At 44.4% G+C, this 27085-nt stretch overlaps 1 protein-coding gene across 1 annotated transcript in view; it reads right to left on the bottom strand.

The window, feature by feature from the left end:
• Positions 1-1945: 1945 nt before the first annotated feature.
• LOC138950821 (uncharacterized) overlaps positions 1946-27085 on the bottom strand; it is a 46355-nt gene continuing 21215 nt past the window's right edge. Inside the window, exons 5-8 of the mRNA XM_070322542.1 lie at positions 24241-24394; positions 14677-14957; positions 11883-12033; positions 1946-8821 (exon numbers count right to left, since the gene is read on the bottom strand). Of these exons, the coding sequence (XP_070178643.1) occupies positions 8565-8821; positions 11883-12033; positions 14677-14957; positions 24241-24394 (843 nt within the window). The 3' untranslated portion in view covers positions 1946-8564. The remainder of the gene's footprint in view (positions 8822-11882; positions 12034-14676; positions 14958-24240; positions 24395-27085) is intronic.

The raw sequence follows: 27085 nt of genomic DNA, 5'->3' as shown, positions 1-27085 counted from the left end.
ATTGAGGTTCCACTGTATCTCAACCAACATTTTGTTTGTTTGTTTGTTTGTTTGCTTAACGCCCAGCCGACCACGAAGGGCCATATCAGGGCGGTGCTGCTTTGACATATAACGTGCGCCACACACAAGACAGAAGTCGCAGCACAGGCTTCATGTCTCACCCAGTCACATTATTCTGACACCGGACCAACCAGCACTAACCCCATAATGCCAGACGCCAGGCGGAGCAGCCACTAGATTGCCAATTTTAAAGTCTTAGGTATGACCCGGCCGGGGTTCGAACCCACGACCTCCCGATCATGGGGCGGACGCCTTACCACTAGGCCAACCGTGCCGGTCTCAACCAACATAATAACCTGTCATGGCAGACCACCTGCAATATATAAGGACATGTTGTCCTGGTCCCAAGGGCGTCCCTTCATCGCAGGTACCACTGTGCTTATGATGAAATAAAACTGAACCAGCTGAAGCAAGTTCACTTCAGAAACTAATAAAAACAGAAAGTGAAATAACCATGCAGATATACAATATTTCAACCTCAGGTGTTTTTCTTCCAAAGTTTAAAGCAACAGAGGAGGTGCTCTTCCGGCAGCACCTGGAATGTTTTTTTGATTGCAGATTTAAATAAGTTACTCATCAATACCTTTCGCATGCAAAGTCCAATGGCCTGCAAGCCTGAATGATCACATCATAAATTAAGTGAAGAAGCCATGATTGTAACATACACTTCTTCCTGTGTAAACCATCATGTAAACCTCTAAACATCTGTCCAGGCTTTTAAATGGAATAAAAGATGAATTCCGGAAAAAAAAAAATCTGTCCGAACGGACACCCGGCACACAGCCAATAAAGTAACCATTTCAGCACTGACCCAACCCGGTCCCTAGCCCATTTCAGGTCTCCTCTAGCAGGCAGCAGCCAGCTGTCTACATCTCCCCCCCCCCCCCCCCCCCCCATCCCTGCATTTATTTTCATACAAAGCCAGGTTTTCCTGTGTAACGTACAGCTCCTTTCTTTCTTTCTTTATTTGGTGTTTAACGTCGTTTTGAACCGTTCAAGGTTATATCGCGACGGGGAAAGGGGGGGGGGGGGGGGGGGGGAGATGGGATAGAGCCACTTGCTAATTGTTTCTTGTTCACAAAAGCACTAATCAAAAATTTGCTCCAGGGGCTTGCAACGTAGTACAATATATGACCTTACTGGGAGAATGCAAGTTTCCAGTACAAAGAACTTAACATTTCTTACATACTGCTTGACTAAAATCTTTACAAACATTGACTATATTCTATACAAGAAACACTTAACAAGAGTAAAAGAAGAAACAGAATCCGTCAGTCGCCTCTTACGACATGCTGGGGAGCATCGGGTAAATTCTTTCTTGTCCCAACCAATATGGGACTCCCCCTAACCCGCGGGGGGCGCACAACGCAATACTGTCAGGCTTCAATGAACATGTATGCTATTGACATTAACAATATCATCATCATAACAAGACTTAGTGAACTCAGGCAGTGAAAACTGTTGAAAATGTACAGGCAACCAATCTGAATAATGTCACAATAAGCACTAATACAAACAACACAACACCAACACAACACACAAACAAACAAACCAAAAACGAAAAAGCATTTACGCAACATCATATTATAATTATGCGTGAGGAAAACTTCATACCAAAGAATTCAAGGCAAAATGTAGTAAATATTTTCAGACATCTGTTAGGCCAAAAAAAAAAAAGGTCTGTTTACGGTAACATAGGCCCAAAAAATAGGGTCGGTAGGTCGGGATTTTTTTTTTTTTTTTCCCAGAAAACCATATTTTTACGTTATTTTGCAAAAAAACCAATTTTTTTTTTTCCCTCCCAAATGCCAAAAAAAAGTCTAGGGTCGCGCAAAAAAAATAGGGTCGGTCGGGTTACCGTAAACAGACTATTTTTGGGGGGGGGGCCTTATACATGTACAAGATTAAATCTAAAAGCTCTTGCAATTCAAACAGACACAGTTCTTTCAAGAACACTCATATTTGTTTGTTGTTTTTCCTCCATGTCAGAATTGGACAAACATTTTTGAGACAAATTATTGTAAGAGGTGGAGGCAGTTTGAACATAATGCTTGAAAATAAAAATTATTCACTCTAATTACAGTTCCATTACTCCAGTAGTTGTTTTTTTCCTCCATTTCAGAAAAGACGAAACGTCTTGAGACATTAATTTAAGAGGTGGAAGCATTTTGAACATAATGCTTGAAAATAAAAATTATTCACTCTAATTACAGTTCCATTACTCCAGTAGTTGTTTTTTTCCTCCATTTCAGAAAAGACGAAACGTCTTGAGACATTAATTTAAGAGGTGGAAGCATTTTGAACATAGTGCTTGAAAATGAAAATTATTCACTCTAATTACAGTTCCACTAATCCATTCTCCTAAATGGACTGTTCATTATATTACATTAACTTATTTATGCAATCCAATTCCATTCCTGATAATTTAATGATTGTCAGCACTCCAGCATTAAAACAAAATCCATGCTTGTGTATCAATATATATATATATATCATTATATGTGTCGTTCCAAATTCACGGAATTGCCGAATTCCCGGAATCAGCAATAATTTTGCCCATTTCACATAATCGGCAAAACTGTGCCCATTACACGAAATCGGCAGCGTTTTGCCGAAAATGCGTAAAAGCTTCTAAAATTTGCCCATTTCGCAAAAGCGGCAGCCAGTCTGTTTGTTTGTTTGTTTTGCTTAACGCCCAGCCGACCACGAAGGGCCATATCAGGGCGGTGCTGCTTTGACATTTAACGTGCGCCACACACAAGACAGAAGTCGCAGCACAGGCTTCATGTCTCACCCATTCTGACACCGGACCAACCAGTCCTAGCACTAACCCCATAATGCCAGACGCCAGGCGGAGCAGCCACTAGATTGCCAATTTTAAAGTCTTTGGTATGACCCGGCCGGGGTTCGATCACGGGGCAGACGCCTTACCACTAGGCCAACCGTGCCGGTAGCCAGTCTGTTACTTTTTATGTCACCAGAACATTCCATTAACATTGCTTTACCTCCCTATTTTGGTTTGTAGGATCTGTGTCGAGCATAACTCCGGAAATGCATAAAAACTGCACTTTTTGCCATAACTTGCCATTATTAATTGATTATTGCGATATCTATCCATTTGAGTACCTAACTGTCTAAGTCTGATGATTTCCCAAGCATTTGAGAACTTTAAAACCAAAAAGTGGCTGCCAATTTCGCAAAATGGGCAAATTTTAGGAGCCTTTATGCGTTTTTGGCAAAACGCTGTCGAGTAATGGGCAGCGTTTTGCCGATTACGTGAAATTAGCAACATTAAATATTGCCCATTCCACGAATTCGGCAATTCTGTGAATTCGGCATGACATACTGGCATTACAAATTCTTGTTTGTCTTAGCAATACTGTATCATTTATACTCCGTTTAAAAATCCAGGCTTGACTAAAAGGAATATTGTATCAGGCATTCAAAATATTAGCTTTTCTTGGTGTGTAATCTCCAAACTCTAAACTGACCACTCCATGCTCTTAGACTTAATTTATAAACAACATCAGACACGCACGTTCTGTGCCAAATCAATTTAAGTACGCAAACAAAATCTGCAAAGGCACGCTAGCTGACAGGCAAATTCAAAGCAGATAATGTACCAATGTGACAGCGCATGGGAAAAAGTGACACGTTGCAATTATTTTACAAAACGAGTTTTTAAAGTCATGAACCAGAACAAAGAATGCTGAGGAACGTGCAAAAAACAGATTCATTCTACCAGTAGTAGTAAGCTAGTTACAGTGGAACTCCCCAGTTTCATGACCTCCAAAAATCTGAGAAAATCTTTTTTTCTTTCTTTATTTCGTTTTTAACGTCGTTTTCAACCACAAAGGTTATATCGCGACGGGGAAAGGGGGGAAGGTGGGATAGAGCCACTTGTCAATTGTTTCTTGTTCACAAAAGCACTAATTAAAAAATTTGCTCCAGGGGCTTGCAACGTAGTACAATGTATGACCTTACTGGGAGAATGCAAGTTTCCAGTACAAAGGACTTAACATTTCTGACATACTGCTTGACTAAAATCTTTACAAAAATGGACTATATTCTATACAAGAAACACTTCACAAGGGTAAAAAGAGAAACAGAATCCGTTAGTCACCTCTTACGACATGCTGGGGAGCATCGGGTAAATTCTTCCCCCTAACCCGCGGGGGGGGGGGGGTTGAGAAAATCTAAGGAGAGAGTGTTAACATGGGGGTAAATTTACAAAGGCTATCAGTCATTAGAAAGCCTGAGAAAAAGGGGTCTTCAAAGGGAGGGAACCTTAAATGGGGGGGGGGGGGGGTAAAATTCCACTCGTGCAAAAAACCCACACGAGTGTACGTGGGAGTTTCAGCCCACGAACGTAGAAGAAGAAGAAGAAGAACCCAGGTTACTTGGAATTCAACTCAGAATGTACAGTGGAACCCCCCTTTTAAGACCGTCTTTACTCAGATGTTCGTTTGTTTGTTTGTTTGTTTGTTCGTTCATGGGCTGAAACTCCCACGGCTTTTACGTGTATGACCGTTTTTACCCTGCCATTTAGGCAGCCATACGCCGCTTTCGGAGGATACGCCGCATGCTGGGTATTTTCGTGTTTCTATAACCCACCGAACTCTGACATGGATTACAGGATCTTTTTCGTGCGCACTTGGTCTTGTGCTTGCGTGTACACACGGGGGTGTTCGGACACCGAGGAGAGTCTGCACACAAAGTTGACTCTGAGAAAATAAATCTCTCGCCGAACGTGGGGACGAACTCACGCTGACAGCGGCCAACTGGATACAAATCCAGCGCGCTACCGACTGAGCTACATCCCCGCCCTCTCAGATGTTCTGAACTTCATAGCCTGTGTAAATGTACCACCATTTTGAGCCTCCCTCCCTTTTAGTTTTAAAACCCCCTTTTCTTTCTTCTTCTTCTTCTGCGTTCGTGGGCTGAAACTCCCATGTACACTCGTGTTTTTACACGAGTGGAATTTTACGTGCATGACCGTTTTTACCCCGCCATTTAGGCAGCCACACGCCGCTTTCGGAGGAAGCATGCTGGGTATTTTCGTGTTTCCATAACCCACCGAACTCTGACATGGATTACAGGATCTTTTCCGTGCGCACTTGGTCTTGTGGTTGCGTGTACACACGAAGGGGGATAAGTCACTAGCAGGTCTGCACACAAGTTGACCTGGGAGATCGGAAAAATCTCCACTCTTAACCCACCAGGCGGCCGCGGCCGGGATTCGAACCCTCGACCTTCCGATTACGAGGCCGACGTCTTACCACCCCGCCACAGCGCCCGTCCCCTTTTCTTTCCTTTTTGAAGATCCTAAAACGGAGGTTCCAATCTTCAAGTTTTACAGAAACAGTGCACTTACTGACTTAGATACAGAGTTGAAAGCAAAATAACCTGTTCAGCGTTTGGAATTTTGCAAAAACCATTTGATATGTGGATAAATTTGCCCCTGTAGATTTCAAAAAGCTTAAATTAAAATGAACAAATCAGTAAATCATCAACCATGCTGAGGGCTTTTACTATTTTAGTACAGAACTCAAACGTGTGTAGTGTGACTTATGTCACCCTTTCCCAAAAGCTGTCACATATAATATTAAAAATTGTCAAAGCTTGCTTCGCTCTCTGATGATTCTACAGCAGCCTGAGGTAGCAGATCTACACATCTGATGAAAACCATGTGATATAATTAGTTCAAAGGCAAGTTGAGCCTCGAATGGAACGGATTACTAGGAGTATATGACCAACAAGTTTTCTGGAATGAGGTCATCTGATGCATCAAGGTCATGTTGTAAATAAAGGTCATGTCAAGGTCAAAGGCCATGGTCTCAGGTGATATTCAGTCCATTGTATTAATGCATTGAACTGTGGATTAAACTAATCTCTTTCCTTAACAGGTACCTGGCTGTACACATAACACATGACTTGCTGTGAAGTACACATGTATGTCAAATGCATATATATTGAGCACTTACTTCCTTTGGTTATTTGATCATTCTCTTATTGTTCCAGTGATGGCGCTAATATTTTTTCAAACTGGTACACAAACTTTTATGATGAAAACAGTCCAGAAAAAAAAGGTAGGCTGGTCATTGGAATCAGTAAGAGTCCAACTCAGAGTAATGGTTTTGTTGTTTTACCAGCGAAAAAAAACGGTAGTTCTAAAAAATCAACCGGTAGGTTATACCGGCAGCCAATTATTTTTCGGTATTTTCTCATTTCAACCGGTAAAATACCGGTAATTACCGGTTAACGCCAATACTGATTGTTCAGTTCTTTGCGTCCTTCGTCAGTTCTTGTTCTATAACTATAAGGCTAATTAATATTTGTGGCTGAAAAAAAAAGAAAGCTGGAATTTGCTCCTCAGTCAAACCGTAATAATTAAATTCACGATCCAATTTTGAAGCCTTGAAGTCTTTCAAGCATTTGAACGCTCAAAAAAGTCACAGACACACACTCCATATGCAAAGCCATCACTTGAAGGTTAAAAGCGAGCAAGTCAAGAAAGAATTGATAAAGTTTGTGTTCGAAGAGCATGAGACTGGCATACACAGTGGAAAATCGCACGGTCCACACAGGTTAACACTCTCAGGAAACCAGATTACAATGAACTGCACACCTTATTCAGCAAAATACTGTCAGCATTTCTGCCGACCACTCATCTTAGATAAATAGATCCCTGCGCCTTGAGTCCGAGTCTGGAGATACGCGCGCGATATAAGACTTCATATAACATCTTAGGCCTGCAAAAATCATGTGAAGGTCGCAGAGGTTTTGACCCACTTGGGTTATGATGGCCGGGTTGGGTTATAAACTCTTGCAATTCCATTTCTGGTACTGCCTGCAGTGCCTTTGGCAGTGTACCGATTCTGCTGTGGAATTTGTTATCTCATACAGGAAGAAAGATACCATTTCTGCTATTGGCGCAGTGCCATTTCTGGTACTGCCAGTGTCTGTCGCAGTGTGCTGATTCTGTTTGCGGATTTTGCAATTCTCATACAGGAATAGAAACACCCTGACACTGCGATTTTTTCAATATCTTAAGTACTCAGTTTTGCAGCCCTGAAAGTCCACAAACGGGTGCACTGGCCTTTGTCTAATGCTTCTCAAAATGACTACTAGCCAGAGAGCACATTTTACTCACCAAACCAACCATTTGTTTCAGTATTACTTTACTTGCATTTGGCGAGTAGATGAACACTTCTACTCGCCAGTTACATGTTTCTACTCGCCATTTGTCAGACAGGAGCCAGTATCAGTCCTTGTAATTCTTTTTCACTGTAAAACAATCTGCTGACGTATCACTATCACACAATTGTGTCTGTATTTTCCTTGCAAGATATAAGGGGCAGGTCATATTGACGTCATTCCCTAAGGCCAAAAAAAAAAAAGTCTGTTTACGGTAACATATGCCAAAAAAATAGGGTCAGTAGGTCGGGATTTTTTTTTTTTTTTTTTTTTCCAAAAAATCATATTTTTACGTTTGTTTTGCAAAAAAACCAAAAGATTTTTTTCTTTTTTTCTTTTTCTTTCCCAAATGCCAAAAAAAAAGTCTAGGGACGCGCGAAAAAAAATAGGGTCGGTCGGGTTAACGTAAACAGACTATTTTTTTGGGGGGCCTAACTATTCTTTCTTTATTTAGTGTTTAACGTCGTTTTCAACCACAAAGGTTATATCGCGACGGGGAAAGGGGGGAGATGGGATAGAGCCCCTTGTCAATTGTTTCTTGTTCACAAAAGCACTAATCAAAAATTTGCTCCAGGGGCTTGCAACGTAGTATGACCTTACTGGGAGAATGCAAGTTTCCAGTACAAAGGACTTAACATTTCTGACATACTGCTTGACTAAAATCTTTACAAACATTGACTATATTCTATTCAAGAAACACTTAACAAGGGTAAAAGGAGAAACAGAATCCGTTAGTCGCCTCTTACGACATGCTGGGGAGCATCGGGTAAATTCTTCCCCCTAACCCGCGGGGGGTAAGGGGCAGGTCATATTGACGTCATTCCCTAACTACTAACCACAACTGTTCCTCACAATTATTTCACATTTTCAGAACCATTCTGCAATACAGTCCTCAACTTTTAAGTTGTTCCACGTGAGATAAAATCAGCAGAGACGTATCACACAATTTTTCTCTCAATATTTTCACACAAAACAGAAGCCGGTCTCGTGAATGTGGTTTCTTAACTCTTGGTGTTTCCAATGTGGTATTTCCCCACCATTGTGCAAAACAGTGCTCGACTTGAGTTGTTCCAATCAGCAGAGATATCACACTATTTTGCTCTCAATATCTTCACACAAAACAGCATATTCTAAGACGGTCTCGTGAATGTGGTTTCCTAACTGTAGGCGTTTCCACTGTGGCTGTTTCCACACCATTGTGCAATGCAGTGCTCTACTTAAGCTGTTCCAATCAGCAGAGATATCACACAATTTTTCTCTCAATATTTTCACACAAAAACAGAAGCCAGTCTCGTGAATATGGTTTCTTAACTGTAGGCGTTTCCACTGTAGCCGTTTCCAACAGAGGCCGGCAGCATGGGGGCGTTATACTGCATTTCTTTTTTATTCGGCTTTTCCTCTTGCTTGCTGTGGCTGCGGTGTCTCCGGTACAGAAAAACGGCGATGACAGCGATGATGATGATGCTGAAGACGACCGAAGCAACAATGACGACAACAATCAGGCTTTCATGAGCAGAGCTGCTTTCACTCGGGGGGTCGAACAGTAGTGGCAACGTCTCTGGACCTGAGAACAACAAAATCACATACATAAATAATGCATTCAAGCACGCATGCACAGACATACACACGCACAACTCACATAAAAATAATAATAATAATAATAATATAAGAATTAATAACGTGCACATATCTCACCACAAGGCGACTCAAGGCGCACATGTCTATATATATATACACATATGCGCACATACACACACACCCACACACAACTGTCAGTTTATTTCAAACTGTCTTATGTATTGCATACAGTGGGACGGGCGCAGTGGCGTGGTGGTAAGACGTCGGCCTCCTAATCGGGAGGTCGTGAGTTCGGATCCCGGTCGCGGCCGCCTGGTGGGTTAAGAGTGGAGATTTTTCCGATCTCCCAGGTCAACTTATGTGCAGACCTGCTAGTGACTTGACCCCCTTCGTGGGTACACGCAAGCACAAGACCAAGTGCGCACGGAAAAGATCCTGTAATCCATGTCAGAGTGCGGTGGGTTATAGAAACATGAAAATACCCAGCAAGCCTCCCCCGAAAGCGGCGTATGGCTGCCTGAATGGCGGGGTAAAAACGGCCATACACGTAAAAATCCACTCGTGCTAAAAATATGAGTGAACGTGGGAGTCTAAGCCCATGAATATATACACACATATGCGCGCATACACACACACCCACACCCACACACAACTGTCAAAAAAAAAAAATAATAAAAAAATATAAATAAAATAAAAATCCCTGCGCTTAGAACTGTACCCACGGAAAACGCGCGATATAAGCCTCATATTGATTGATTGATGAACGAAGAAGAAGAAGAAGAAGATAAGAAGAAGAGAGCATACAGTGGAAGCCCAATAAAAAGACCCCCATTCAACACCACCTCCCTCTTTTAAGACCCTACCTACTTTTCCCGATTATCTTTCTTTCTGTATTTGGTGTTTAACGTCGTTTTCAACCACGAAGGTTATATCGCGCAAGGGGAAGGGGGGGGGGGGGGGGGGGGGGGGGAGATGGGATAGAGCCACTTGTCAATTGTTTCTTGTCCACAAAAGCACTAATCAAAAATTTGCGCCAGGGGCTTGCAACTTTCTTTCTTTATATGGTGTTTAACGTTGTTTTCAACCACGAAGGTTATATCGCGACGGGGAAAGCGGGGAGAGGGGATAAAGCCACTTGTCAATTGTTTCTTGTCCACAAAAGCATTAATCAAACATTTGCTCCAGGGGCTTGCAACGTAGTACAATATAATTATTACCTTACTGGGAGAATGCAAGTTTCCAGTACAAAGGACTTAACATTTCTTACATACTGCTTGACTAAAATCTTTACACAAGAAGAGCAAACGCTCGATCGAGTCACTTTCGCAGTTCTGAATATTATATGAGGCATCAGATGGACAGGAAGAAATTGCTATTCACAACACAATACAGATGTAAATAATTTGATGTAAAGAATAATCCTATTAAGTTTGAATCAAATCCGATGAATAGTTTCAGAGATATGATATTTCAATTTTTTTCCTTCAAGACATACCTGTGACCTTGAAAAAGGTCAAAGGTCACCATAGCAGACGTCAAAGTGTAGAGGTCACTGGGAGTCACGTTCACATAAAATTTGAGCCCGGTCACTTTTATAGTTTCCGAGAAAAGCCCAACGTTAAGTTGTGTGTTGCCGAACAGAAAAGGCTAGTTATCTCCCTTGTTTTTCTGATAACGTTCGTAAAAGGCTACAGATGTAAATACTTTGATGTAAAGAATAATCCTACAAAGTTTCAATCACATCCGATGAACTTTGTCAAAGATATAAAATGTCTAATTTTTCCTTTGACGCTGACCTGTGACCTTGAAAAAGGTCAAAGGTCAACGAAACCATCGTTAAAGTGTAGAGGTCATTGGAGGTCACGACTAAACAAAATATGAGCCCGATCGCTTTGATAGTTTCCGAGAAAAGTCCAACGTTAAGGTGGTGTCTACGGACGGCCGGCCGGCCGGCCGGACGGACGGCCGGCCGGCCGGCCGGACAGACTAACACTGACCGATTACATAGAGTCACTTTTTCTCAAGTGACTCAGAAAATGGACTATATTCTATACAAGAAACACTTAACAAGGGTAAAAGGAGAAACAGAATCTGTTAGTCGCCTCTTACGACATGCTGGGGAGCATCGGGTAAATTCTTTCTCGTCCCAACCAATATGGGACACCCCCTAACCCGCGGGGGGTGGAGGGCTAGCTGCTCTAAGCCTGAACAGTTTTGTGGTGGTGTGCTTGATTGCTTACACGGGAATGAAGATATACTTTATATGAAGATATTAATTACCATGATTTACCTAAGACGGTTATGGCCAAGACAATAAGGGAAATGTACACAAGACTAAAGGTAAAACAATATCAGTACAACACCTACAATAGAGCATCCTTTTAACAGGTGACCCAAAAAAAGATGCACTCACAATTTATGAACACTATATACACACACACACACACACACACACACACACACACACACACACACACACACACACACACACACACACACACACACACACACAAACACACTCCCTAGCTGTTTTTGTACAAATAAATGTCCCAACCAATATGGGACTCCACCAAACCCGCGGGGGGTTCCCGATTTTCTGTTCAACCGCTCTGTACATTAACCCCTATTCTATTAAGACCCCCCTCCCTTTCAATACATTTTTCTAAGCTGACTGACTGCAGGCATGGGAATTGAAAACAGTCAAAAAGGCTGAAAATATTTCAGTAATAGCAAAGTCGACGGCGCGAAGCACCCAGCCTTACTAGGGGGGTCCGGGGGCATGCTCTCCCGTAATTTTATTTCTCTCCAAAGAACCCAAATGGTGCTATTTGGTGTCATCTGAGCTCCAAGTTTGCCATTAAATTCAGTTTTTAGAACCATTTTAGCCTCCCCCATTTATTTTTTCGGCGGACACTTTTGCTTTTTCGGCGGAACAAAAAAAGAATTTGGCGGACAATTCCCATGCCTGTGACTGACTGACTGTCTCAATCTGTGTAAAATATCATATTTTAGTCAAAATTACAACTAACATATAATATTATACCCACCTCCATTGTGATCCACAACCAGGGCGTAGAACATAACAGCATCTTCTGTAGTCTTGGTCGAGCCGGACTTTGTCTCACGATGAAGCTCCAGGGAAATCTTTGTTGTGTTGGAACACCACTGACGGGGCGTCGGTTGTCCGCACGTCCGTATCTAAAAAAATTAGAGTGAGAAATAATAGCTGACACATTTGGTGGTGTTAACAGTCACTAGTAGTCCATGAATTCACGAGAGCACAGCAACGCTAAAGAGTAAATTGCTACTATTGTGGAAACCGCCTTTCAAGATCTGGAACTCTGAACTGGATTACAGGATTTTTTCGTGCGCACTTTGTCTTGTGCTTGTAAGGCCCCCTATTATACGGTTAGTTTCGAGGGTGACCATGGGCAGCGCCATTTTGTTGTGAAATACTTCATCAGTTTGTGTACACAGGAAGTTGTGACATATCCGTCACCCTTTGGGAGGGGTGAAGGCAACATTGTTCATCAGTAGAAAGTTGTGAAATCCAAGGCAAAATTGTTCAACAAAAACGAAGGTATCATCATAGGTCTAAATGTGCAGGGTCAACAGCAACAAACTCAAACCATTCATACTACACTGCATCTGAGTGACTTATATATATACCAACATTTTATTTCTTATTTTCAGCACAGGTATAGGAAAAATCATGAACCAAAATGTTATTTATTTTCTAATTTAACATTTGACCATGGTCTTTTAAACATACAGTGACATTAAACATTGTTATGTTAAAAAAAAAAGAACAAAAAGAAAAGCTTTTGTGCACAAATCAGAAAATACATTGTACATTTTACCTACAGGCCAAACAGTTTCACTGATCTATATTTTTAGATGTGGCAAGTTGTCAAGAACAGGCGCTTGCATTTGGATGTGTCCACTGATAGTAGGTTTGGTTGTGATCAATCAGAATAATGTGGGAATAAAAATGTATGACAGTTTGGTATGACATGTAATTCACATATGCTGAAATGTAATTTTATACATGATATAATATTATTATGGCTGTTGCCATGACCATGAACCCCAAGAAAGGTTTAATGTTATGTAAATCAAAATACCAAAATCAAGCACCTATTAAAGGCACAGAAAGCCTCCCGTAAACCATTTCTTTCTTTCTTTCTTTATTTGGTGTTTAACGTCGTTTTCAACCACGAAGGTTATATCGCGACGGGCCCGTAAACCATCACAGAGCTCCCCGAGCGTCTACATACAGTACAAGCATACTTCCATTTGAACGCTCACAAAACGGGAACATCCTAGGTGCCCTACGTAAAGAGCGAGCAATTCTTAAAGAATTAATTTTGCAGATTGTCTCGAACACTTTTTGGACCCATCCTGAACTCAGGTCAAAAATGAGTTACTTCCCTTCGGGTTTCATTCTATCGATGTAAACTGGCGATAGCCGTGGATCGATGATTATCAGAATGTTTTTGGACCGCTTGACAGCTTGTTACACAGACATTCTTTGATCATAAAAGAATTCTTTTTTCATCAAGACAAGATCAGTACAATTCGAAGTGGTGAAAGTTTGAAAAAAGAAAAGCCCGGAAGCAGGGTCACGCAAGGGTCGTAGCAGACGACGGTTTATGCATATCGCCGTTCCTCTCAACAGTCAAAAGCCATCGCTACAGTTCTTGTGAACCACAGCTGTTTGTTTCGTGCATAAAAACGTGCTATTGTAGTAAAGCTCACATCGAGTCGCATTCAAATTACAAACTAACGACTGCATTGTGAACAAGAAGGGCAAAGCCCATACGACTCACATGCTTTACACATTTTTCCTACCAAAATACATGTGACCTTGACCCAAGGTCAAGGTCATCCAAGGTCATGCAACACAAAGCTGTTAATTCAAGACATAGGAAGTACAATGGTGCTTATTGGCTCTTTCTACCATGAGATATGGTCACTTTTAGTGGTTCACTACCTTATTTTGGTCACATTTCATAAGGGTCAAAGTGACCTTGACCTTGATCATATGTGACCAAATGTGTCTCATGATGAAAGCATAACATGTGCCCCACATAATTTTTAAGTTTGAAACAGTTATCTTCCATAGTTCAGGGTCAAGGTCACTTCAAAATATGTATACAATCCAACTTTGAAGAGCTCCTGTGACCTTGACCTTGAAGCAAGGTAAACCAAACTGGTATCAAAAGATGGGGCTTACTTTGCCCTATATATCATATATAGGTGAGGTATTGAATCTCAAAAACTTCAGAGAAAATGTGAAAAATGTGAAAAATAGCTGTTTTTTAGGCAACATTTATGGCCCCTGCGACCTTGACCTTGAAGCAAGGTCAAGATGCTATGTATGTTTTTTGGGGCCTTGTCATCATACACCATCTTGCCAAATTTGGTACTGATAGACTGAATAGTCTCCAAGAAATATCCAACGTTAAAGTTTTCCGGACGGACGGACGGACGGACGTCCGGACGGACGGACGACTCGGGTGAGTACATCGACTCACTTTTGCTTCGCATGTGAGTCAAAAAGGGAAACTGGATCACACGGGTTCACGATGGCTCAGGGGTAAGATAAACCACGCAAAAATAAATTCTTTGAAAATTGTTCGCTCTTTACGGAGGGCACCTAGGATGTTCTCAATCGGTGAGTGTATAAATGAAAGGGTGTTTGTACTGTGTGTAAAAGCCTGAACGTATCTGTGATGGTTTACGGGAGGCTTACTGTGCCTTTAATTAATGGGAAATAATGTTGAGTGTGTAATTCAGCTTGCTGCATCTGGGGTTCGGTCCACTGTATCAAAGACTTACCCCACTCAGAACCTTCCGAGTCTTCCCTGTCTCTGGGTGCTGGTAATGGGAAATAATGTTGAGCGTGTAATTCAGCTTGCTGCATCTGGGGTTCGCAGCCAGGCTGGACTCGAACACCAAGCACAGCGAACGGTTCTCCTTGTGACCCACATACTCGAAGGTCAAACTGCACTCTGGGAAGATGTCCTTGACCTTTCTTTGGGGGTCAAGGTTAGTCACGTTGACCTGGCTGCCATCCATCAGGAATTTGCTACCGCAGGAGGGCAGCGAGTCCATGGAAGCTGTGTGAAAGATATAGGTGATAGTTAGAATGAAATTGAAGGTCCTCGCCAGTGTCATTATTATCATCATCAACTGCATCAACATCAGCAGCATCGAGAATGTGCACATGTCATCCATCATCCAAATACATCCAAAATGTGAATGTATTGTTTTGTCAATAACAAACGTTCCAACAACCTACCTTTCTTGTTTTTGGCTCACGTAAGTGTAGCCTATGCAATGCTAACTTTTGTCTGTCTGTGCGTGTGTATGTCACTATGTGTGTGTGTGTGTGTGTATATGTGTGTGTGTGTGTGTGTGTGTGTGTGTGTGTGTGTGTGTGTGTGTGTGTGTGTCTCGAAAATTTCTTATCAAATTTTCATTTAATTAATATACTTACCAACTCACATAAATAGCATTAACTTCAGTTTGATGCGTTAGACATTGAAGCACTGACCCTGGTAACAGGGGGAGATAACTCCCAAAACAAAACAAACCCTTGACAACGGGTCCCGGGAGTTACCTCCCCCCACCGGCTGCCCGCGCATGCGCTGGACATACTGCCGGTATAGTCATTCCCACTGAAACACCACCTTAAACCACACAAAGCGGGGTAGGTAGGGAGGGCATTAACTATGTGAGTTGGTAAGTATATTAATTAAATGAAAATTTGATAAGAAATTTTCGATTAAATAACATATTCTTACTACAACTCACATAAATAGCAGATTGCTACACAAGGCGGCGGGAAACTCACCTAAACCTTCGGTAGAACCTGGCCAGCTGCCACCATGGCAGGCAAACAGCTCGAGCCATCTTGCCTAGTGCTGGCAATATCACGTAGATAAAAGTTTATGAAAACGTCTTCAGACTTCCAGTATGCTGCTCTGAGCACTTCAGTCATCCTGCCTGAGCGCAAGACCGCTAGAGAGGCGGCCCAGGCTCTCGCCTCATGCGTACGAGGCGACCGTAATGGGAGAACGGAGCGTCCCCCCCCATGTGTCTGCCACCACTCATATGCTTGCCTTATAAGCCCGGCAGACCATCTCGCCAAAGTCGTCTTAACGATATCCTTATCCCTGGCTACGTTTAACGAGATGAAAAGCAGTTTCTGAGATGAAGCTCTTAACGGAGCCGTGCGAGACAGGTAAGCCCGCAGAGCCCGGACCGGGCAGTTCAAGAGGTCAGGGTCACCGCGCGGCAAAATAGAACGCAGCGACTGTATGTTCACTACGGGAGACGGCTGGTTAGGTTTTTGATTCTTTGCTAAAAACACAGGCGAAAAACGCAAGATAACAGAGCCATCCTTTTCGAAAGAAATATCCTGGTTAAGTCCGGAAAGAGCGTGAACCTCGCTTCCCCGACGCGCTGACGCAAGCAAAATAAGGAGGAGAGTCTTCTTAGTAAGGTTAGACAGACTAGCCTCTTTCAAAGGTTCGAAAACCGAGGAGCGCAAAAATTCCAGTACAAGTAAGAGATCCCAGGCTGGGACAGACGTTCTGCGTGAAGCAGAGCTAAGAGCGGAACCTTTAATGACGCTTGCGATCACCCCGTCCAGGGTAATAGAGCGTCCCAACTGCTTGAGGGTAGTGGAAATGGCAGAACGGCGTACCCGGAGGGTAGACGCCGTCCGACCTTGGGAGGAGAGCCAAGCCAAATGATTTGCAACCTGCATAGAACGTGGAGACAACTTGTTAACGCCGTTAAGACGACACCACTGGGCCCAAGCAGCCCAATGGGACGAATAAACAGCAGAAGTAGATTTTCTATGCGCCTTCTGCACCAATGTCAGAGTGAGGTCTGACGCCCCAGCGCGCTTCAACGCTCTCCTGACAGAACCCAAGCGTGTAGAGCCAGGAGATGAGGGTCCCTGTGAGGGATCCCCGACCTCGGTTGCAGAAGCTCCCCCTCTCGAAGATCGAGAGGAATGGGTGGACCGTCGGCTAGACGAAGAAGGTCCGGAAACCACGCCTGGCTCGGCCACAACGGCGCTATGAGAACCAGCCTTGGCTTCTCCAAGTCCGCCTTTCTCAGCACCTTGCCCAGCAACGGAATGGGAGGGAAGGCATAAGCTATCAGATCCTTCCAGTCTATTTCCATGGCGTTGACCTCCCAAGCCTCCGGGTCCGGCACTGGGGACACGAAGACTGGGAGACGCCGAGAGAACCGGGTGGCAAACAGATCCACGAGGGGTTTGTCCACCTGCGTCCACAGACGCCGCAGTGCTTGGTGTGCGATAGTCCACTCCGAGTGCAGAATCTGCGAAGTGCGACTGAGTGAATCTGCCAAGATGTTCAGGCACCCCGGAAGGTACTTCGCTGAAATCACAATCCCCTGAAGGAACGCCCAAGCGAGAATCTCGCAAGCCCTGTTGGACAGAACCAGCGAGCGCGTACCCCCCTGCTTGTTCAGGTACGCGGCCACAGTGGTGTTGTCCGTGCGGATCAACACATGCTTGCCTCGCAATGAGGCGACAAACTCCCGAAGCCCGAGGCGCACTGCTTCCAACTCCAGAATGTTGATATGCAACGACTTCTGATCCTGGTCCCAAAGACCGGAAGCTGTGTTCCCCTCCAGATGAGCTCCCCAACCCTGAAGGGACGCATCTGTAAAAAGATGCAACTCCGGAGGGGGCAAGGAAATCGGAACGCCCTGAGTCAGCCAGGCCGAATCCAACCACTGACTTGTTGACTCCAGGAACCATCCCTGAAGGGGAAGAGACAGATTCCAACCTTGCGAGGCTGGATCCCAGGCAGAGTTCAGAAACGCCTGAAACGGGCGTTTGTGAACTCTGCCCAGAGGAATCAGGGTAGACATCGACTCCATCTGGCCCTGGAGTGACGCCAACACCCTGACAGGCGCGTGGCGGAGGCTTGACAGAGACCTGACCAGATCCTGCAGCTTGTCTATCCTCCGCTGGGCGGGACGCACAGTCCAAGCTCGGGTGTCGAACACCATGCCCAGATACGTGAACTCCTGAGAGGGAACCAAGTCGGACTTCCCTTGGTTCACGAAGAAACCTAAGTCTCTCGCAGTCTGCAAGACTATCTGGGTGTGCTGCCCGCACAGGGACTCTTGTTGACTCAGAATCAACCAGTCGTCCAGATAAACTCTGAGACGGATCCCTTTCTGGCGCACTAATGCGCAAAGCTGGCGCACTATCATGGTGAAAATCCAGGGTGCTAAAGAAAGCCCGAACGGCAGCGCCCTGAACTGGAACACCCTGTCGCCCCACAGGAACCGCAGCCACTTTCGATCTGACCTGTGCATCAGAATATGGAAGTACGCGTCTGTCAGGTCGATGGAAGTGACCCAGTCCGACGGACGTAGGGCCTCCCTGACAGACGCTGGAGTCTCCATCTTGAACGGAACTTTCCGGAGAAAGCCGTTCAAGGGAGACAGATCCAACACCGGTCGCCAACCCCCTGACGCTTTCGGGACGACAAACAGTCTCCCGTAAAAGCCAGGGGATCGACGATCGATGACCTCTTCTACCGCTTGCTTCTGCAAGAGCAGTAGAACCTCCGCCTGAATAACGGCACAAGCCTCTGGATCGGCGGGGAACTTGAACCTGGGTGTTGTCCTGGTTAGAGGGGCCTTGTCCTCCAACCAGAGCAACCGGAACCCCGATCGAACCACTCCCGTAACCCAAGGGTTGCTCGTAAGAGCCAACCAAGCTGGAACGGCCCTTGAGAGGCCGCCCGCTACCAAAGGGGTAGGGGCTAGGGGAGTGGCTGGATCGGGGAGCCTTCATTGGGGGTTAGGTTTGCCACCTGACCCCTTCTTCCCGAAGGAAGGCTTCTTATTGTAGGGGCGCGAACGGCTGCCACCCCTATGCGACCTCGTCTTCTGTCCAGAGCCGCGAAAAGATGAAGGCGGCGCCGAACCACCTTTTTTCTGACCCTGCTTAAGGGCAAGCTCAGACAGCTTAACGAAATGCAAGTCCTTCACCTCTTGAGACTCTCGCCTGAGAGCCTCGAGAGACTCAGGACCCAGTAAGCTCTGTCCCGCAAACGGAGAAACTTTCAAAGCCTCAATAGTGGCTTTATCCGACAGTCTCGAGTCTCTCAAAAGAGCTTCACGACGCCATAACACGGCCTGCGTGTACAACTTGGCCGAAGTTGCGGTCTGCTCAGCCGCGATCTTAGCAAGAGCTGCTAACAAAGTCACAACATCTTCTTCTACCGCGTCGTCCCGGAACTTAAAGGGCTCCAGAGAAACAAAGATGGATCTGGACAGCGCTCTAATAAGAGTGTCAGACACGGAAGCCAATTCCAGAGAAACTCTCCCAGCTTCCTCAATCGCGATCACGCCGGCTTCGGTACAGACGGACAGCTTTTCCTTCTTGTACCCCTCCTTCCGCAAGTTCGCCAACTCCGGAGTGACCTGAAGCGGGGAACTCGGGAGCGCGAAAGAATCGATAAAATGAACCGGTTTCCCGAACAGCTTAGGCCTACGGGCCAAGTTAGACTGTATGCGAGAGCAATCACGCGGAGAAGCCAGCCATTGCTGAGCAGATTCAGGCGCATCCCCATGAGCAGATAAAAGAGGAACGATGTCATCAGAACTGACACTCAGCACCTTAGCCATATGGTAGGCTACAGAAGGAGACTCCCGAAACCGGAAGCGGACACCAGTCTCGCTGTCACCCCGGAAATCGCCAAACGCGGAAGGAGGTGCCGCTAGCCGTGAAGACGAAGCTGACACCCCTTCCGCAAAATATCTAGAGGTAACCTCAGCTGCAGCACTCAGCGCGCGTGAGAAACTCCTCAGAACACGAAAGATACGTTCCGCCTCCGAAGAGTCGTCACAATCTTCACCAACATCCACGTCATCAATCACGACGTCCGATGAAGGCCGATCATGACCGGAAGCATCATTGTCCCTAAACGGAACTGATGAACCCGCCGTACCGGAACCCTGTGTAGCCACACCAAGGGGAACCGATACAGCCGAGCTGCTACCATAGGTAGCTGGCAATCCGGAAGGGAAAGCGACCGGAAACACACCTGTGCTTTGCCCGGAAGCCAACCCATCCTGTCTCCCGCCATCCACAGCCGCCTGAGCGGAAGTGAAGGCAGGAAACGGATTGCCGTTACCACCAACGACCGGAACCCCCGTGGGCTGCGAACCGGAAGTCGATGGTAACGAAATGGAAGTGCCACGATCTCTCGAAAGAGATCCTGTGGCCGGAAATCCCTTTGCCGAAGCAGTTGAACCCAAGTACGAGGGACCGGACGGACCGGCCCCACCGTCAAGGGTGGAATAACCGTCGAGATGAACCGCACGCTCGTGTGCTGAACACCCCCAACTTCCAGAAACACGTACCTGATCGGCCGAAGCCGAAAGCTGCGGATCAGCAACGTCCGCCGACGTAACCGTAGCAGAAGGAACAATCCTCGACAAAGAGGCAGCGTTGCCAACCCCTGGAGGCAAAGCCGGAATGGTGGAGTAAGACACACCCCTGTCAGTTGCCAGCATCTCCCTCATTTGATCCTTAAAAGTAGAAAAAAGAGCAAACAATTCATCGCGCGAGACCGCCTGGGTCTCTTTCTCCTGCGGCGACAAAACAGGCATGCTAGCAGGAGGATCAATCGAAACACGCAACGACTCCTTGCTCACCGGATCGAAAACATTGACCAGAGGTCGTTTCACCGGAGAAACCTTATCTTTCGAACGCGACTTCTTAGATTTACTTTTAGACGAAGACGCAGACCCAGAACTGCCCAGCGGCGAACCCACCGGTACCTGCTTGGCAGAGCTCTTACCCTTGTCCGCCATCGAAATGACAAGTCACAACGAGAAAATTTCGCAAAAATAATTACAAAATTCTAAAATGCAAACGGCGGCATGCACCCGTAACACCGGGCACTGCCTACGCTAGGTTGAAGCAACAAAACAACTCCAGAAATCGGAGTCAAAAGTTCCACAACCGGCAGACAAAACAAAATGCAAATGGCGGCATGCGCTTGTAAAACAGCGCTCTGCCTACACAGGTTGAGACAACAAAAAAACCCAGAAATCGGAGCAAAAAGTTTCACAACCAAAATAATAATCAAGCAAAAGAAGGCAGGCACCTAAACGACGGTGCTCCTACCTGAAAGCGCCAAGTTGACGAACAGATAAACTTCGTAAGACGAAGTGCAAATTTTCAACAACAATTACAAAATGCAAATGGCGGCCGGCACCAACTAACAGTGCCCCGACCGTTAAAGCCAAGTTGAGACGAACAAGAAACTCCGACAAGTTAGAGTCAAGTTCCCCAACAAAATACACTTTGCAAATGGCGGCAAGGCAAAACAAGATAAACAAGAAAGATCTCACCGTAGTAGAGGCAAGAAGCGTTCAGACTTCAAAGGGTCAACGGCCTACCGTGGCAGGCCAGCGGCTGAAGAAGACAGCCAGAGTGCAAACACGTCTATTCGCTAGCGTGTTGAAGAAGGGAATGACTATACCGGCAGTATGTCCAGCGCATGCGCGGGCAGCCGGTGGGGGGAGGTAACTCCCGGGACCCGTTGTCAAGGGTTTGTTTTGTTTTGGGAGTTATCTCCCCCTGTTACCAGGGTCAGTGCTTCAATGTCTAACGCATCAAACTGAAGTTAATGCTATTTATGTGAGTTGTAGTAAGAATATGTTATTTAATTTGACATTTGACTGAACACCGAAATACTAATTTTACCTGGTTATTATCCAAGCAACAGCTTCAAAGTATTGAAGCAATGATCAACATTTCGTCGGCACGTATGTAGTTAAAGTGTGTATCCAAAGAAAACGGGTGGTGGGGGGGGTAAAAACAGGTGACTGGTTTGTGTCGTGTGTGGTATGCAGACCAGGTCAGGGGTCAAGATCAGGTCAGGTCGCGTGAAGGATTGTGGTATAGATTCACTTTTCAGTTCTCACCTCTGCATTCGCCGATTCGGGGAAGGCGATTTCACATTGTTCGGTTTCTTAGCTCCAGAAAAATAGATACAGTAGATACCAAAGGAGATTTCCTACAGTTTGATCTGCACAGCATGTTTCCAGTGTCTGCGCGAGGAAGAGCTGTCGAAAGCGCAGTGTCGATCTGGCAGTCGTGTCCCCGGTAAGTACAGACAGATCTAGTGTCTCCCACTCTTACAACGTGTCACCTAAGCTTACTGATAATCCGTTTTGTTTAATTTCTTTTTATTTCAGCAGACACGGATATCAAACACAGTGCTAGGCAGTCAACTCTAGTGATATGAGTTGATCTAAAGTGCCTGTAATGTTTGGATGTTTTTGTTCTTGGTTCGGTTTATGTGAATTTCAAGACTTGCAGTAGAGTCTCAAGTTTGCTCTGCCCGTACAAAACTGTCCACCATTTATTTGAACATGCAGATATAAGGAAACGGAATGAATCTGTTTTCAAAGTCAAAATTATTACGATTTTGCCTCAGTTTCAAAACATGCTCTGTCATGGTTCTGTCTGTAAAATTTGGTACCTTGCAACAACTTCCTTAAATTTAAAAGACAGTTTTTGAATGCTAGATCTACCTAGATCTGTATCGCGTTTCATTCCAGACTCCTCTCTTTGATTGTACTGTTCGCTGCTTACGCACTTTCATGATTCGCTAATGTCTGTAACGTTTGGTAAACTTACCTTGCAACAGCTAATTCCTTGTCTTTGTTGGTATTTTTTTTCAAGGCAGCACAACGTAAGATAGCTTCTTTTGGACAGCAGGTAGAATGCGAGTTTTGAGACAACGACAGTCGTCCAAAGAAAGCTTGCTGTGAAATGTTGTTCTACATAATGGTACATGTGATTCTGTATTTTTCTGCGGTTAATGTTAAAGCTTAATGGGTTTTTTTTTCCTCTGTTGGTTTCTTCCTCCTGAGTTGATCGTTATCACTCAAACAAGACCATCAGAGAGTACCTCAGTTGCTCCTCAAAATGGACTGTGAATAGTGTGTTGACTGTGTTGACCGTCAGAATTATTTTAAGAACCAGGCTGCTGCAGTCGGTTGACATGTTTCACATATTGTAGGGTTCCCATGCTGCATGGGTAAAGTGGCTTGTGTAACCCGACTATTCAGTATCAAAACACTGTTTATGTGTAGGTTGTAGTCATCACAACTAATCGCATTTTGAATTTTGTTTCAGAAAGGAGGATAAGCTACAACAAGATCGACGCTATGTCAGACATGCCTCAGCCACATGACGACTTCCGAATTTAGATCCACTCGGCATGGTGACAAGTCTTGATGAAAAGCATAAGACTGAGGACAGCAGTGGAAAAAGTGGCCACATGGCAGGTACCTATTGCTTTGTCTCTGCAGTGCAAAAGACAGATAAACTGATGGTAGATTTCCAAATGAACACAGTACATGTACCCGCAGATCTACTGCTGATTTATGACGGGCAAGCTACAATCCAGGGCAGAGAAAACTGCAGCGTTGTAATCCAACTCTTCATTTGTTTCCATATCAACTCTTAGTCGCATGACAATTCCAAGAATATATTATCTTGATACGCAAGCTCTAGGGTAGTTTAATGATTGTAGATAAGCTTTGCCATGATAATTATGCTGATGCAGTTTAAAAGTGTGTATGTGTGCGTGTGTGTGTGTGTGTGTGTGAGAGAGGATTGCACAAGATCTCCTTCAGGGACAACTACACCAACAACAAATACACAGTCATTTTATCTGTTTGCCTTCTTTTGAAAATTATACATGGAGTAGATATGATGTGTTAGTTTTAACTCTGTGTGTGTGTGTGTGTGTGTGTGTGTGTGTGTGTGTGTGTGTGTGTGTGTGTGTGTGTGTGTGTGTGTGTGTGTGTGTGTGTGTGTGTGTGTGTGTGTGTGTGACGGAGTGATTGAGTTTGTGTTACTGTTTGTCAATTTCTTACGGGAGCCTTGAAGGCTTCGCCTCTTGTTTTTATTCATGTCATCATCATTATTATCATTATCTTCATCATTATTATCATCATGATTATCTAATCATCATCATCATCATCATCATCATCACCATTATCATTATTGTCTACTGCACACACACACACACACACAAACCCACACCCACACTAACACACACACACACACAGACACACCAGTACACACACACACACACACACACACACACACACACACACACACACACACACACTCTTTCACACACACACACACACACACACACACACACACACACACACGCACACACACACACACTCTTTCACACACACGTACTAGTACTCTCTCTCTTAAACTACAACCACACCAACTACACTCACAGCTACAGACACAAAAACCAACTGTTCACAAGCATACATACATGTATACATACACACCTTTCCTATGGTAACTCCGCATATCATAGACCATCAGATCAATCTCCACGTCTTTCATTGACGGGTTCTGGCCGTTCTCTGAGACTCTGATGGTGAGGTAGCGCCCTGAGGTACACCATTCCACTGACCTCAAGCCTTGCGCGTGGTTCAGCGTCTGGAAGCAGATCAAATGAGAGGTATTTTGGTGTTAGCATGGATGGGATTCTTCCGGTATATGCCGGGAATCCGGATTCGATTATGGCTTTTTTTTCTCAGTCTCTCTCTTTTTTTGTTTTGTTCGGTTCAGGATTCATGAATTTTTTCAGTCCCATCGATGTGTTAGGAGGGATTTTCCTCAATAAAATTCAGGCTGCTATCAATAGCAATCAGGGGTGGGACTCTCTTGTGATGAAAAAAGAGGAAATCTGTTTTTTCTAGGGGGGTTCGGGGGCATGCTCCCCCAAATTTTTTTTAAATGGTACATTAAAATCTGTGCAATCTGGTGCATTCGGAGACTAAAATTCAACTCGTTTGGATCGGGTAAAAAAGACATTCTCCACACTCCCCCCCCCCCCCCCCCCCGACCCCCCCACCAAACAAAAAACACACTTTCACACAACCATGGTAACATTGTAATGACTTACGTAATGAACCATGTATCCATAATCCAATACTGGCAATAGTATGATCCAAGTGACGCCCCAATGCATTAAAGCTCAAAATTACTATTAGTTATCAGGAGTTTTCAGTCAGCACAATTTAACTCTCAAGCCTCCAGTGTTCTGTTCCATCTTCACTTCTCTCCATATCATTCAGTCAACAAGCTATAGATTATACTGTGATGAAATGGAACGCGGAAAAATAGATTACTCCAGCGGAATTCGTAAGTTGTGTCCGCGGAAATCCGCGGAAAAGTCCCACCCCTGAGCAAATGACAAACCCTCTGCTTGGCAGGCATGCAGCTTTCAGTGAGCCCAGCCGGCTGAGAGAGGGGGTCTCACACTTTCAAAATGTTTTTTGTCTTGACCAACACTTTTTTATTCATCCATGTTTTTTTTGTCTGAAAAAGGAATGAATAAACTAACTTTTTCAAAAAAACATGAAGTTAATTGATGCAGCGGTTTGTTTTAAGGAGTTGTGGAAGTGTGAAAATGCCCTCCCATTCGTGATTCGCATGCATGGGAGGTCTTACATGGGGAGTACCACTGTACCAGATTTTTTACTTCAACAAAAATCGGGTGTGACAATGCTTTACACGTGACTCCTACTGCTTCAAATATCATCCAATGGGTTTACAAATTTGTACACAAATAGATGAGACTTTGCTTTTCACATTGATAGCTGATTGAAAACGATTATTTTGCAACGAGCCGATCTACGATGAGTTAAAAATTGCAATTTTTCTTTCTAAAGAATTATGCAGGATTTTCTCAAATTTTAACTTGAATCACCCAGGATCATATTCTTTGTTGATTTATCTTCAAATCCATATGCTTGTTTAGCACGTTAAAAAAAAAGACGGTGTATGGTACATGTAGTCGAAATTTTAAAGAACGACGTCTTGTCAAAATGCTGTCGGGTGGTTTAAAAGGGTTGTAACACTGTTACATGTACACTGCTTTGTCACAATTCTTGAATTATTTTTTTAGTTCATTTCATGTGATCAGGGGCGGGGATGTAGCTCAGTCGGTAGCGCGCTGGATTTGTATCCAGTTGGCCGCTGTCAACGTGAGTTCGTCCCCACGTTCGGCGAGAGATTTATTTCTCAGAGTCAACTTTGTGTGCAGACTCTCCTCGGTGTCCGAACACCCCCGTGTGTACACGCAAGCACAAGACCAAGTGCGCACGAAAAAGATCCTGTAATCCATGTCAGAGTTCGGTGGATAAAACGAAACACGAAAATACCCAGCATGCCTCCTCCGAAAACGGCGTATGGCTGCCTAAATGGCGGTGTAAAAAACGGTCATACACGTAAAATTCCACTCGTGCAAAAAACACGAGTGTACGTGGGAGTTTCAGCCCACGAACGCAGAAGAAGAAGAAGATGTGATTAAAAAATCAAAAGAAATAAAAAGTAAGAGAAGAAAAGAAAACCGAAGCGGATTCTGAAAGAAATAATACCTTTTCACTCTGTCTCGGAGATATGTGTTATCCACCTGCAATTTTTTATTCAACCTTTTTTTTCCCCGAGAAAACGAAAATAAGTATAACAAGAATAAAATAAAAGACTACAACTTATGAGTAAAAACTAAACGGCTATTTTATTGATGCCTACGTGCGTACACCCGAGCACCAGACTGCTTCAGACTGTTCGCTCATGCTAAGCTGAAACAGTTGTACTAGATGTCTTTTTGACACCACATACATGTTTGTTTAGCTCAGCACTGAGAATGCACACATGTGCAAGTGATAATAACTTTATAACTTTGTACAATAGACAATGTTCGGAAATAACTTTTGCTGCTGGAAAAAAAGAGGGCAAACAAACCCGCGTGACAAAATAGGCATGCTAGTACGAGGGGCTTGTTGCTACACATTTTCCCGAGCACGTGTAAGACGCGCAACTCAATAGTGATTGGCCTATTTTGTCACGCGGGTTTGTTTGCCCTTTTTTTCTGCAGCAAAAGTTATTTCCGGAAATTGTCTATTTCAATTTTTTTGGTGGCATTTGCTTACTATCAATCGGGAAAGTGTGCAGTGACAAATTCACACTACCACTACCAGCTGTCTTTTTGGGCAGTTTATTCCTGCCAAATCGTGTTTTTCTTGTTTTCCGAGCCCTCAACCTTTCCCTGTGAGCTCCTTATCTTTCTTCCGCACATATTTGCATATCAGTTGACCTAGATCAGAAAAATCTCCACGCTTA

The sequence above is a fragment of the Littorina saxatilis genome, linkage group LG16 (assembly GCF_037325665.1).
Source record: "Littorina saxatilis isolate snail1 linkage group LG16, US_GU_Lsax_2.0, whole genome shotgun sequence".
NCBI classification, from domain to species: Eukaryota; Metazoa; Mollusca; class Gastropoda; order Littorinimorpha; family Littorinidae; genus Littorina; species Littorina saxatilis.
Note: the sequence above shows the minus strand (reverse complement) of the source record. Positions and strands in the feature narration are given on the sequence as shown.